Genomic DNA, 14,532 nt, shown 5'->3' with positions numbered 1-14,532 from the left:
TAAATGATACAAAATTGATGGCAAACAGAAGAAACTGTAACATCAAGTAATTTTCTTGGGTTAGTTGTTTAAATAAATTCATCTCTTCATCTTGAAGGGTTGGTTGGATTTGATTATAGAAAGCTGCTTGCTGCATCCTGTCACTCTCAGGTCTGCTATAGTTTAGAGCCATAGGCTACACCTCTGTTGGTAAGGGTTCCTGCCTTCAGTCTAATAGAAGCATCGGATTGCACAATCCAATTGCTGAGGAAGGAAAATACCTCAGCTCCTAAGGACCTAAGGCTCGTTCCTCATTCTGCTGATGTCCCCTCCCTCACTCAGACACACCTGAGTGTCCAAGGAGTTGACATTCGTAGTTGCCCTGCATGGAAAGACTGCGAGCCAGGCCCTGCTCAGCAGAGTTTTCTCCACTCGTTATTCATTGGAAACTGTTTTGTCTGCTGCTGATGTTATTTTTTTACTACAATGGTGTATGTTTTGCTTTAACCATTTCTAAGTATTTTGTCCTACAGTTTTGTTATTTATACATCTTCAATTTAATTGTTTTATAGAGCTTTTCTGGGGATCTTATGCATCGACTTCCTCTTTTAGGAGAAAAACAGGAGGTAATTATTTATCCTTATATATTTCTGTGAGCAATTTAAAAACTGTAAGTTAATTTTCTTAATTTTCTTTTCTTTTTTAATGTTTAAAGGCTAAGGAGAATGCAACAAATCTTACCTTTACTGGAGACAAAATTGTAAGTATTTAGGCATTTGGGGCAGTAGTGTATATGTTTGATGTTTGAATAGTTTTCTTTTGCTGTTGTAACATTTAAGAAGGAAATTAAGACTAGAAACTGCACACCAAAATAGTGGTAATGGCTATTTCTAGGTGACACTATGAGTGGTTTTTATTTCTTCTTTTGTATTTTCTAGATTTTTTTTTTCTTTTTTTTTTTTTTTTTTTTTTTTTTTTTTTGAGTTGGGACCGAACTCAGGGCCTTAAGAGATGCTAGGCAAGCGCTCTACCACTGAGCTAAATCCCAACCCTAGATTTTTTTTTAACAACAACACCAAAATCCTGTATTATCTTGGGAATCCTTCCCCTCCGTCAATAAATATTTGTAAACAAGAAGAAACCAGTTCAAAAAATTTAAACCTAGTCTGAATTATCTGTGATAGAATATAATTGGAAGAAACTTTAGAAAATTGAAACAAGGCCAAAACTAGTTACTTTTATAAATACAGTTGGGTGGAGGCTCATTTATAACTGTTTTCTGGGGGCCAGAGAGTCAACTCCGCAGTTAAGAGCACTTGCTGCTCTTCCAAAGGACCCACATTCTCTTTGGTTCCCAGCAGTCTCAGCTGGCACACAGCCGCCTGTAACTCTAGCTCGACACCTCTTTCTGGCTGCTATGGGTACTCATACACATTTGGCAGACATTAACATAAACACACATGCTTATGATTTATTTAGTAAAAGAACATACTACTAATTCCTCAAGAACATTTCCAGTCTAAAATATAGAGGAAATATATAGCAATTGTTTTAGATCATCTTTTTCACAAAGCTGTTAAAGTTTTAAATTTTAATTTTTTAGATTTTGGGCTTTTTTCACTTCACAAATCTGACTGACTTTATAGTCCAGGCAAGACTCCTAAGTGCTGGGGTTGCAGGCCTGGACCACATTCCTGCCTTCTGTCTCTAGCTTTGTAACAATTTTGTTAAATATACTGTATATCACACAGTTACCCTTTTGAAGTATAAAACTTGGTGGGCTTAAGTGTATTCACAGGTTATAAAACCACTAGCGTTGAGCTTCAGAATTCTTAGCTCTGAAAGTCTGTGCCCACTGTCAGTCTACACTGCCCCTCCCCCATAGTCTCTGTCCTCGGTTACTAATTGTATAATAAATGACCTTGTGTGGGGCTTCTTTCCCACTTTAACACTTTTGCCTTAACCTTTCTTCCTGTCTGCTTAAAGCACTAAGGCCTATCAGGGATGAGTGATGAGGGCCTTCTCAGTTCTTTCCTGGGCCTATGCATAGCCCTGCACATGTCATGTGTGTGGCTGTCAGATTTCCAGGAGTACTTTAGAGTTCAGAGTCCACAGAGGCTCTCCATTGTATAATTTTTTTCCTTTTATCTCTTCGCTCAGCTTCTTGATACGTACAGCTGCTTACGTCACACCAGGCAGCTGTGATTGTTAACAGTTTATATTGAATGGTTTTGACAAGTGTTGTAACTGAGTGATTCTATGTCAAGTCAGAGCCAACCCCTTAGAATAGAGGATTTTAGCAACTTGCCAGTCAGCTCAAGCAAATGGTTTTTTGGGGGACCTCTAAGCCTGTTTTGCCTTTTCTTGTGGCTGGCATATAGTTGATCAGAACTTGAAAAATTTAATCCCAGCATTCAGAGATAGGTAGATCTCTGTAGATTCTAGGCCAGCCTTGTTTGCATAATGTTGACTGTGTTATAGATCCCATTGACAACTGTACAATGACATTTCCACCATGATACCTTTATACAAGGTAGCTTCAAGGCTTTAACAATTCTCAGTTCTTTGCCTTTCATCTCTCCATCCTTCCTAATTCCTGACAAATTGCTGATCTTTTTACTGTTTATGTAGTTCTATATTTTCTGGAGTATCACCTGATTGTAGTCAAATGACTATAGCTTTTTCAGATTGTCTTCTCTGTAATGTACATTTGAAGTTTTTAAGTATTTTCTGGTGGTTAGGTAGCTCATTACTCTTTAGAGTGAGTAGTATTTCACTGTCCGGTATTCATTCACCTTTGAAGGACATTTTAATTACTTTTAAGTTTTAGCTGTGAACATTTGTGTGAGGTGGTATGGATATAGATTTCCAGTTCATTTGGGTGAGTGCCAAGGAGCATGATTAATGATAGTTTGATAATGGCATGCTAAGTTTTGTGATAATTCTCACAGCTTATTACTTCATTGAATATAGAATGTATCAGAGACAGAATTACCCATGTAGTATATCTTTCAGAGCATCTGTCTTTAGATTACCACATGCAACTTTCGTTGATCTGTTAGCTGGGGTAGTGCATTCATGTCATGGTGCACAAGTGGAGGTCAGAGGACAATTTTATAGAGCTAGGTTTCTCTACCTTTATATGGGTTCTGGGGAATCAAAATTAGGTCACTGGGATTCTGCAAGCAAGTGTCTTAACTGGTGAGCCGTCTCACTGAAGCAAGAAGCTGCCTCATTGCTGTGGTAGAATGCTATGGTGTTTAAATCACCACCTATTGCTTCCCAGATCAGGCAGCATGAGTTCTGGATAAATTGTTGGTGCCAGGGATGTAAATACAGAATTTACTAAAGGATTGTGGCTGTGTTTTTGTCTGGACTGACAGCTCCCTGACTTGCCTATGTTCTGCTTGATGCAGCATTCCCAAGGCCAAGTGGCATCTTGGTTGTTTTGCTAAGTATATTTAGAGACAAAAACTCTGGGGTGCAGCATCATAGGGAGAGTGGGTAAGCAATAGGTGAGAGTACAAAATCTGTAAAGAGCATGAACAGAAGGAGATAATTTGAAGAGCTCTTGTGTATTCCAGGATAGGACACTGCTTTGAAGAGACTAAGCTAGCTTTGATGCTGGCTGGCCTTCTACTGCACACACAGAGTAAAGGCTTGTCTCAGTTTGCAAGAACTAGGACTGGACCTTTTCTCTTTATCTTTTTAGCTCCTGGTGTTTAGGAAATCTTACTGAAGTAGTAGCCAGTCTGTCAGTTGCAAGACTTGGCTGGGGCTGTAGCTTAGGGTAGAATGTTTACTTTACCAGCATGAGGTCATAGATTCAACCTCCAGAACTGAAAACAGTGACAGGAAGGAAGGAGACAGGTAGGCAAATGAACAAGCACAGATGTTGGGAGCCACACAGGACTTTTGTATGGAATTTACACAAATATTTTAGAAAAGCCACTAAGCAAATAAAACTTTAGAACACCTGTCCCCTTCTGCCTTCAGTGATGGGCAGGATCTTCTTTCATCTAGAATGTTCTTGTTTTCTGTAAACAACTATGAGTTATGCAAAGAAAGTGGCAAATTTAAATGCAATTTCTAATTTAAATGAATTCTAAAATAAAATTTCTTTTTAGAAATTGTAAGAAATGTAAGAAAGACTTTGAGCTTTTTAAAATGTGTTCAAAAGAATGAAAGGGAATGTTAGACAAAAAGCTAAAGGAAATCAGGAAGAAACAGATAAAAGTTATAAAAAGGAATAAGTGGAAATTACAAAGCCGAGATACATATAGTGACTTATTCCTGTAGGTGCTGTAAGCTAGCACTTGGGAGGCTGAGATCAGCCTGGAATACTTGGTGGCACCCTGTCACAAAACAACACTGGAAACCATAAAGCTGAAAAGAGCATTGACTAAAGTAAGAGACTGATCAGGGCTGTCGCCATTTGAGCAGGTAGAAGAACCCATCCAGAGATGGTCAGTTGAAGTTACCTGTTCAGAGGACTAGAGAGCAAGGACTGAAAACAGAGCCTTGGAGACCTATGCATCTATCATGTGGACCAGTGTGCATATAATGGAAGTCTGAGGAGAAAAGAGGTATAAAAGAATAAACAATAGCCAAATGCTTTCTAAATTTAATTAATTTCTCGAATTGGGATGCTCCCAAGGTTCAGACTCCAAGAAGGAGTGAATAGACAAGATTTTGTGCCTGTAAATTGTAATGTTATTCATTCACAAGACTGAAGTACTAGTATATGCCATAACATAGATAACTTTGAAGATTATGAGACCAGTCAGATCTTAAAGGAAATATATTGTTTAATTCATCCATTGATGTGAATTGTCCACAGTAGACAACAGATCTCTGAAAACAGGAAGTAGGTTAAGTTTTCAAGTGGTGGTGGGAAGGAGAGGTGGAGTTTTATTGCCCAGTAAACAAGGGTCTACTTTTCGGTGGTTAGCCTTGTGCAGCTGGGCACAGGGGTGTTTGTCTAGTCCCAGCAACTTAGGAACCAGAAGTAACAATATCTTAAGCACAGGTTAAAGGTCAGCCTGAGAGACCTTGTCTCAAAAAAGTTTCGGTGTCACATTCCATTGAATTATGCTCAGTAACATTGTTAAAGTTATGACAGTATGTTAAAATATGTAATATTTACCTCAAATAAAATCAAACAATATAACTGCTTATCTGATAGTTTGTTAAGACTAAACAAGTAACAAATGTTACATACCTAACAGAGTGCTAGGCATATAAATGCTGCTTTTGCAAGTTTAAAATCTCTAGATCTGAGAGCTAAAGGAACTACACTTAACAAATTCTGTACTATGAAAATTAGTCAGTACATTTTGAAATTTATAAGAGGTAGGTTTAAGATATAAGAGTTATTAGCAGAATGGCTTATTACACTAATTGGTTAATGACTAAGTTCAGGAAAGGTTCAGTAATTGTGGGTAACAGAATATAGTATTCTTATGACTTTGAAGTTATACATTTCTCAGAATCCTCCCTAAAGAGAAAGATTGGCAGAGATCAAAGTTCAGCATGATATAGTTGTTACTGAAATAACTAGTGATTATAGAGTTGAAGGATGTATCTGCTTATTTGGACCTAAAGTTATGTGTCATGAAATCTTGGTTTGCAGGACATTTTGGTTATTAGAGGAAAAACTGTGAATCCACAGGGCTAAAATGTATAAATATGCAAAATCTGCTGGGTTTCATAGATCACTGATGTTTACCTAGAAACCTCTGGGTAAAGCCTCCTTTTAGGATCACAGTAGCTGGAGAGATGGCTCAGTGGTTAAAAACACTGATTGTTCTTCCAGAGGTTCTGAGTTCAATTCCCAGCCACCACATGGTGTCACAACTATCCATCATGTGAGCTGATACCCTCTATCTTAATTAGAGTCTTATTGCTGTGAACAGACACCATGACCAATATAAGTTTTATAAAGGACGACATTTACTTTGGGCTGGCTTACAGGTTTAGAGGTTCAATCCATTATCATCAAGGCAGGAGCATGGCAGCATTGCAGTATCCAGGCAGGCATGGTGCAGGAGGAGTTAAGTTCTACATCTTCACCCAAAGGAAGCCAGGAACAGACTGAGCATTCCCAGGCAGCTAGGAGGAGGGTCTTCAAGCCCACCCCCACAGTGACACACTTCCTCCAACAAGGCCACACCTTCTAATAGTGCCACTCCCTGGGCCAAGCATGTGCAAACCATCACACCCCCTGGTGTGTTTGAAGACAGCTACAGTGTACTTATATATACAACATAAATAAAGTTTTTAAAAAAAGATCACAGTAACAAGCTGAAAGTCTAATTAGTGGTGCCTCCTTTCACAGATGAAGAAAAAAACCAATGGCTTCCTGCATAGTAGGCACCAGTGCTTACTTACCAAAGTCATGGTCACACCATGTGGTTGGTAGAGATTAAAACCAGGTCAGATTGAAGCGTCTCAGCAGGACTGAGGCTGAGCACTGTTGATTGCAAGCCCTCATCAGACACAATGCAATGGTGGTTGCCAGTAAGAATACAATTATAGTTGTCAGAATGCAATGATGTGTGCAAGTTATACAGGGTATATAGAATTAATGTCTAAGACTGATTGTTCTGTCAAACCTGTATATGCTTTGCTGACTTCTAGAGATTGCAAAGATACACAGGTAATCTGAATGCTTCCCTCCTTAAGGGAATGTTGAAAGGCACATAGTGCCCAAGAGCCATGAGCTCTAGCCTGAAAAACCTATGTTGCATACCTCTGAAAGCAGCTAGACCAGGTCAATTCCATGATTCCCTGCATCTCCAAATCTCCTCTCCATTTTAATCTTGTTTGTAAAAATTCCTGAGTGAAGAAATCAATGGTCACTGTTTCTTAGAGTCAAGGACTGGCTATTCACGCCTTCCCATACACCTAGACTAGGTTAACGTGAGAGCTTTTATTTAAATGTGAGACCATGTCATTATAGGTTCTGGTAGTTTGGACTAGGAATTTGATTCAGGACTCTGTGTGTGTGTGTGTGTGTGTGTGTGTGTGTGTGTGTGTGTGTGTGTGTGTGTGTGTGTGTGTGGAGTACTCATGTATATATTTTTTCCTCTATTGACATCAAGAATGTTTTTAGGTGATGTAAATAATTATCCTAGCATGAGTGAGATTAAATTCAATGATTTTTTTAATTATAGTTTTTCTTTGTAAAAAATAAATACATTAAATTTAGACCTTTATATAGCAAGAATGCAAGGGACTGTGTTGTATCAATTTACAGTGTTGTCTACTTTGCCATGTGGTATATAAGCTTGTCTTGTGATGACCATTTCCATGAATGAAAGCTGAAGGACTCCGCTTCACTTCTGGGCTGTATTCTGAAGCCGTGTTTCATACTGTATTATTAACATGTGCTCTGGATTCTTGAGACTTGAAGTTTCGATGCCTCCCTTTTCTTCTCTAGGCAATGCATGAACCATTGCAGACTTGGCAAGATGCACCATACATTTTTATCGTACATGTTGGCATCTCGTCCTCAAAGGAATCACCAAAAGAAAATGCACTAAGTAATCTTTTTACCAGTAAGTTCAATACATATCTTTTAAAAATATCTGTTGTTTTCTATCTGTTTCATACATGATCAATATGAAGTAGGAAAATCAGAAATATTTTTGTACCTGTAGTCACAACTCCACATACTTTCTATGAATCATAGATACTTGGTTTTAGTTTGGCTTTCTTGCTGTGAAAATATTTTTTTCTTATAAAGGCAAGCATTTAATTGGGGCCAGCTTACAGTTTCAGCGGTAGTCCACTATCATCGTGACAGGAAGCATATTGGCATGCGGGCAGGCACGACACAGGAAAAGGAGCCTGCTTTAAATATTTTTAATTATTTTTCCTTGGAAATTTCAAATTAATTATCATTGACAATTTCTTAATATCAGGAGTTTTTTTTTAAAGATTTATTTGACTTTTTAAAATTATGTGTTTATGTGCAGTTATATCCATGTGAGTCAAAGTTCTTGTACTGGAGTTACAAGTGGTTGTAAGCCCCTCTACATGGGTGCTGGGTCTGAATCTGGGTCCTCTGGAAGAGGGGTTTGTACTCCTCACTGCTGAGCAGTTCCTCAAGAACTTTTTAATCTTCCTTTCTTCTGTAACTACACAACTGACAGTCTTTCCCTTTCACCTGGAATTTTGCAATAACTAGTTGTAGTTTCTCTGGTTTCTATTTTTGATTCTAATTTGTACTGTGTAGTTTCCTTCCCTAGCCTTGCTTTCTCAGTAAGAGTATTTAGTAAAAACAATGATGACAGCTTCCTTGTCTTACGTCTGAATTTATTGGCAATATTAGTATATCTCATCACTAAATACATGTTTACTATAGACTTTTTCCTCCGGAATAGCACTTTATTTGGATAAAGATGCCCTAGTTTACTAACTTAATATTTTCTTCTTTTTTTTTTTTTTTTTTTTCTTTTTTTTTTTTTTTTTTTTCGGAGCTGGGGACCTAACCCAGGGCCTTGGCGCTTGCAGGCAAGTGCTCTACCACTGAGCTAAATCCCCAACCCTTCTTCTTTTTAATAATAAGAAAGAAGGTTCAGTCTAATCAAAGGCTCAGTTGTATATGGATTAAAATTATCGTGGACTAGGCCTGGTGGCATTTACCTGTATAATCTAGCACTTGTAGAACCTGAGGCAAGAGGATTATAAGTTCAAGACCCAATCAGGGAATCCTAGCAAGCTCTAGAACAGCTCAGGTTCAGTAGTAAGACCCTGTCTTAAAAAAAAAACAAAAAAAACAAAAGAGCATATAGGTTTCCTTTATCCTCGTCATCATGCTGTGCTGCATTGTATTGACATTTTGCATTGTATTTCTAGTTTGAAACTGTTCTTTAATTTTTGCTTGTTCTTAACACACACAAACATACCCATGTCTTCTCACTCATATACATTGTTGGATTCCTTTTTTTTATTGTGTTCAAGATGAGTTTTCCTGTAATTTTATTTTCTCATTATCAATGATCGGCATTCAATATTCTCGTGTAGTGAACTGGAGAATATCCCTACTTTCATAGTCTATGAAATGGTTTTAAAGAGTAAATTCACGTTTTTTTCTATGAGAGCTTTCTTGCAGTCTGATATCTAGACAGTCCATCACCTGGGTAGGTTTTCTGTAACAGAAGTATTTTATCATAGCTCTTCTCTTTTCCTCACATCAGAGGTGTATGTGTTTTGAGAAAGTCTTGATTTCTTTCAAGACTTCAAATTTGTTGACAAGTTTTTTTTATCATATTGTTTTACAAGTATCTGTCTCTTTTTGCAGTCTTTAATATTGCTAGGCATCCCCAGCAATCAGGAGGTGGAGGCAGGAGGATCAAAGGGTTCAAGACCATCCTTGGCTACATAGTGAATTTGGGGGGCCAACTTGGAATCTTTGAGACCCTGTTACAGAACCCCAGAAATGATGGGTTTGGGTGATGGCTCGGTCAGTAAAGCACTTGGTGCTGTAGCAGAGGGTTCTGAGTTTGGATTCTTAGTTCTCAACTGAAAATCAGGCCACAGTGGTGAACCTCTGTAATCCCAGCACAGGAGAGGCAGAGACAGATCCCTGGAGCTTGCTGGCCAATCAGCGTAGCCGGTGAGAGCCAAGTCTCTCTCAACAATTAATATGGAGAGTAACTGAGGAAGCTGCCTGGTATCACCCTCTCTCCTCCACACATGTGTGCATGCTTACATATAACATGTGTGTATATCATACACAGAAAACCAAGAATTACATAAACAACATTTTTCATATGGCTTTTGTCTTCTTCAATTTGTTAAATCTCCATGGAATTTTATTTTGTTTTTATCCCAGTGGATTAGCTTTTGGCTTTGTTAAATTCCCAACCATTTTACTTATTTCATTGACCTTTCTTTGTTTTTTTTTTTTTTTTTTTTTTTTTTGGTCTTTTTGTTTGTTTGTTTTTGAGACAGGGCTGTCTTTGCAGTCTTGGATGGCCTGGAACTCGCTTTGTAGACCAAGTTGGCTCGAACTCATGTAGATCCACCTGCCTATGCCTCCCAAATGCTGGGACTAAAGGCTTATGCCACCATACCTGGCTCCTTGGCCTTTCTTATTTGACTTGCTTTTAGATTTTTGTGATCTTTGTGTTGAGTGCTTAACTCCCAATTTGAAATGGGTTTTTCTTTTCCCTATAGTGATATGGGGGTATAGCAGATCTAAGTGGATTAGGTAGTGATCTGGTATAATTTCTGGAACACAGAACATACGGTTTTCAACCTTCCTAATGCTGCTACCCATTAATATAGCTCCTCATCTTGTGGTGACCCCAAATAAAACTATTTTCATTGCTGCCTCATAAGTGTAATTTTGCTGCTGTTATGAATGGTAATGTAAACATCTGATATGCAGGATATCTGATATGTGACCCCTGTGGAAGAGTCGTTTGACCACAAAAGAGAGTGTGACCCCACAGGTCGAGAACTGCTGCTCTAGGTTCATACTTTTCTACCAGGAAACAAACAGGCAGAGGAGGGCAGTTGCTGGATTTATTTTCAGTCAGTTCATAACGAGGGAGGAGAGAGGCTCACTTCACACATCAAACCTGACTCTGGTCCTTTTTTCTTGTTTGACTCTTACTAGTTTTAGTGATCACAAAGGATCTACATGTAAACTCTCATACCTTGTTTTCATGACCAGAGTCCAACATGGCTGTGGCTTCTGCGCTGTTCTGTCTCCATTCCATTTTGATACCTGGAAATACTTGTTTTGTTTTCACATTTATTGTCTTTTTTTTTCTTCTTCTTTTTCTCCTTTTTTTGTGTTTTTTACACATCTATTTTTTGAAATAGAGGAAATACATTAAGGCATGGTTAGAGTAACAATACCACCTGAAAGTCTAGAATTCTCTCTGAAAGTTCTCTTCTTTCCTTTTTTTTCTAGTGCTGGTATTGAACCTAGGACCTCACATATGCTATGCAGTGTTGTACCCAGCCCAGACGTCTTGTTTTGTTTTGTTTTTGAGGCAGGGTCTAGCTATATGTAGGTTAGCCTCAAACTTGCAGCAAATCTTCCTGCCTCAGCCTCCCAAGTACAGAGAGTATAATTCTGTGCCACCACAGTGACTCCTTTCATCTTCTCATTAAAACATTTGATGGAGCCTGACATCCAAGGCTAGGATTACAGTCGTGTACCAAACCCAGCAAAATCAGACTTTGGCATAGCAATGCTTTCTAGAATTTATGCAGCTCCTTTGGTGACAGTTTTTAAACCATCAATTTTTTTTGTTGGTTTTTTTTTTTTTTTTTTAAAGACAAGATTTCTCTGTGCAGTGCTGGCTGTCCTGGAACTTGTTCTGAAGACCAGGCTGGCCTTGGACTCAGAGATGCACCTGCCTCTGCCTTCCAAGTGCTGAGATTAAAGATGTGCTCCACCACCACCTGGCAACCATCAAACTTTTATTTAATATAAAAACTTGGCTCAGACTAGCTTCAAACTTTGTATGTAGCTGAGATATCTCAGAGCTCTGGATCCTCCTGCTTTTCCTTCCAGGTGCTGGGACTACAGTCATGGACTACCATGACTGGCTCAAACAGCTAATCTTATAAATGAGGCAAATTTCTCTGACTCATCTTGCAGATAACACATTTTTTTGGTTCCTTAAATTTTGGTATTTATTTAGTCATGTTTTTGCCAAATGTTTGGAACCAAGTTTTGGGAAAGGTCAGTTCTGTTTCATAAATGGAGCTGTGCTTTGTCTGGACTTGTGTGCATTCTTTGTGGGTTTGTTTTGGTTTTCATTCTTGAGTGAGGATTCTGTTTATATATTGGGAAGCTGCCAGATTGTTTTTACATCTTATTTTACTAGGAAGGGTATATTACTTATATAGATCATTATGAAATTTAAGTTTTTTAAAAATATCCTCATTTAAAAGTGACATCCATCTTGTAAGATCATAAAAAATAAGTAAAGTATGGGGAATGGTAATGACGGGCAGAAGACAAGAATATTAGGAAAGCCCTGTAAGAAGTAGTGTTTCAAGAGTGTTTGAATTTAAAGGACGTAAATAGCTCTTGATGGGCGCTCAGGGATGGCCATGAAGAAATGCCAGTCAGTCTAGTCTTTAAAGAATGCAAGTGTAGAGCTGAAGAGGTCAGTCTGTAAGTGCTTATAAAGTGTTGACAAGGAGGACCTGAGTCTTGAAAAAAACCAACCAACCAAATAATCAAAAAGACTGGACTATGAATGAACTGTCACGCTTTTTCACCATTTTCAGAAGTTACTACATCTAATGCCTTTTCCCCATGATTGAAGTGCTTTAAAGTGAGCGATGAACTGGTTTTGTTTGATTACTCAATCTGTCAGATTAATAGAGATTTGTGTTTTTCCAGTGACTGTTGAAGTAAAGGGTCCCTATGAATACCTCACTCTTGAAGACTACCCACTGATGATTGTAAGTCAACATGGTCTTTAACCTTGGCAGTAAATTAATTTAGCATGAAGTTGTCTGTTTTGTAGCAGGATCATATTCAAGGATTATTCCAGTGCCATTCAGAAAATGTTACTTGAGGTTTTGGTGTTAACTTTTTAACTTAGATTTTCTTATTTTACATTATGGGTGTGAGTGTTTTGCCTGTTTGATTGTGTACCATGTGAGAACCTAGTGCCTGCAGAGATTAGACAAAGGCATTGGGTCCTCTGGAACTGCAGTTAAGACTGGTTGTGAGCCCCTACGTGCATGCAGGAAACTCAGTCCAGGTCCTCTACTAGAGCAACAATTGGTCCTAACCTCTGAGCCATCTCCCCAGCCCTTAACTTCTTACTAGGCAGTGAGCTTGAGAGAGTTTGTGTAGCCCTGTGGGGCCCCTTTATTTGTGAGATGAAAATGTTGGTGGCTGTTGTGGCCTGGAGAGAATCTCAGTGGCCACTCCCAGCTTACAGCTCTGAGCCCGCTCGCAGTGACTAAAGCAAGCATCTTCATTCTGTGAGTGTGCAGAGCCCATAAGCCTGTGCTGAGGGCTTGTTTCAGACTTGCGTCCATGACTCCTCTCCTTTCCCTTGTTTAATAGTTTCCCTCTTTAGTTGTGTTCCTTGAGTCATGACTCTGTTTCCCAGCTTGTCAGGCCTGCATTGCCTTCACTTCATCACTGGACTGTGCGGTAAAAAGGCCCAGTCAGTTCAAGGAGTAGACACTTTTGAGGACAGGTCTTTCTGTAGTCTGCCTCTAGGCTACATCATTCTAGATCTAGACTAGATCATTCTTTCTTATTTATTATTATTACATGCTAGATATACAGTTATTTTTCAAAGAGAAGGTAGAAAATGAGGTTTTTATATTTATTATATATAAATCTGAATATTTTGTTCTTGGCCCTAATTCTGCTTTTTATTTCATTCCTTATTGGATAACAGTTTTTCATGGTGATGTGTATTGTGTACGTGCTATTTGGTGTTCTCTGGCTGGCATGGTCGGCCTGCTACTGGAGAGATCTCCTGAGAATCCAGTTTTGGATTGGTGCTGTCATCTTTCTTGGAATGTTTGAGAAAGCTGTGTTTTATGCAGAATTTCAGAATATCCGATACAAAGGAGAATCTGGTATGTTTTAAAAGGTGCTATTTTAAAAATTATATTTATTTTGTGTACATGTATGAGTCTCTGTGCATGGCATGCCTGTGGATGTCAGAACAACTTGTGGTGATCAGGTCTCTCCTTTCACCATGTGTGTCCTGGGGATTGAACTCAGGTCCTCAGGTTGACATTAGAGACCTTTAGCTACTGAGCCATCTTAGCAGACCCAAATTTCCCCCTCCTTTAAGGTTTATACTTTTAAATGATCTAGATGTGGGTGGATGGGTGGTATGTTACATTCACATAAGTGCAGGTACCTGTTGGGGCCAGAGAGTTCAGATAGAACCAGAGCAGCGGTTTTGGGTCACCCAGTTGTAGGTGCCAGAGAGCAAACTCAAGTCCTTTGCAAGAACAAACTCATAACTACTGAACCATGCGTTTCTCCAGCCCCAAATTTGCCATTTTTTTGATGCTGGATGAGATGCATACCAACTTCTCTCAAGTCAGCGTTGGCTACATAGATCTGCCTTTCAGTTACTTTTAAAATGGCCAAAGGAGAGTCATTGTCATTGTAACTTTTCCTTTTATTCATGTATTTCAGGAGTAAAAAAAATTGTGTATGATGCAAAAATAATTGTGTTGAAACACACACAGGAAAGTGTCTCTTTAGGGAATGATTATCATATTTCTTAAAACTCAGTTGTGGTTGATAGCCAAGGCACCACTAAGAAAGAGAACACAGCCAACTTAATTGTAAGATGTCTGGTTTCAAGATACATAGATTTCTGCACCTGTATGTTTAGGGATGCATCTGAGACCTGGTAAATACAGTAATACCAAGAAAATGGGAAGGTTCTTATGATTTAGTAAGATTGACTGGTAATTGAAAAAATATTTGGTATGGTAGCTTTTGAAATAGTTTTAATTTTCTCTCAGACTTATTATTATTATTGCAAGATATGCTAATAAGGTCTTCCCTGGGTCTTTGGAGAGACT

The 14,532-nt window shown here is 38.6% G+C and overlaps 1 protein-coding gene across 5 annotated transcripts in view; it reads left to right on the top strand.

Moving 5' to 3' along the window:
• Positions 1–14,532, top strand: part of Tmem87a (transmembrane protein 87A) — a 45,026-nt gene that overhangs the window by 11,452 nt on the left and 19,042 nt on the right. For 4 of the 5 annotated variants that reach the window (XM_032904003.1, XM_032904001.1, XM_032904002.1 and 1 more), the window contains exons 5-9: positions 552–605; positions 695–739; positions 7,421–7,538; positions 12,359–12,420; positions 13,380–13,563. In XM_032904003.1, the coding sequence (XP_032759894.1) occupies positions 552–605; positions 695–739; positions 7,421–7,538; positions 12,359–12,420; positions 13,380–13,563 (463 nt within the window). Of the gene's footprint in view, positions 1–551; positions 606–694; positions 740–4,422; positions 4,565–7,420; positions 7,539–12,358; positions 12,421–13,379; positions 13,564–14,532 lie in introns of those variants that run through there. The other variant, XM_032904004.1, reaches the window with a different exon arrangement.

This window comes from Rattus rattus, chromosome 5 (assembly GCF_011064425.1).
Source record: "Rattus rattus isolate New Zealand chromosome 5, Rrattus_CSIRO_v1, whole genome shotgun sequence".
Taxonomy (NCBI): Eukaryota; Metazoa; Chordata; class Mammalia; order Rodentia; family Muridae; genus Rattus; species Rattus rattus.
The sequence above is the reverse complement of the archived record's forward strand: the minus strand, read 5'-3'. Positions and strand labels throughout refer to the sequence as shown.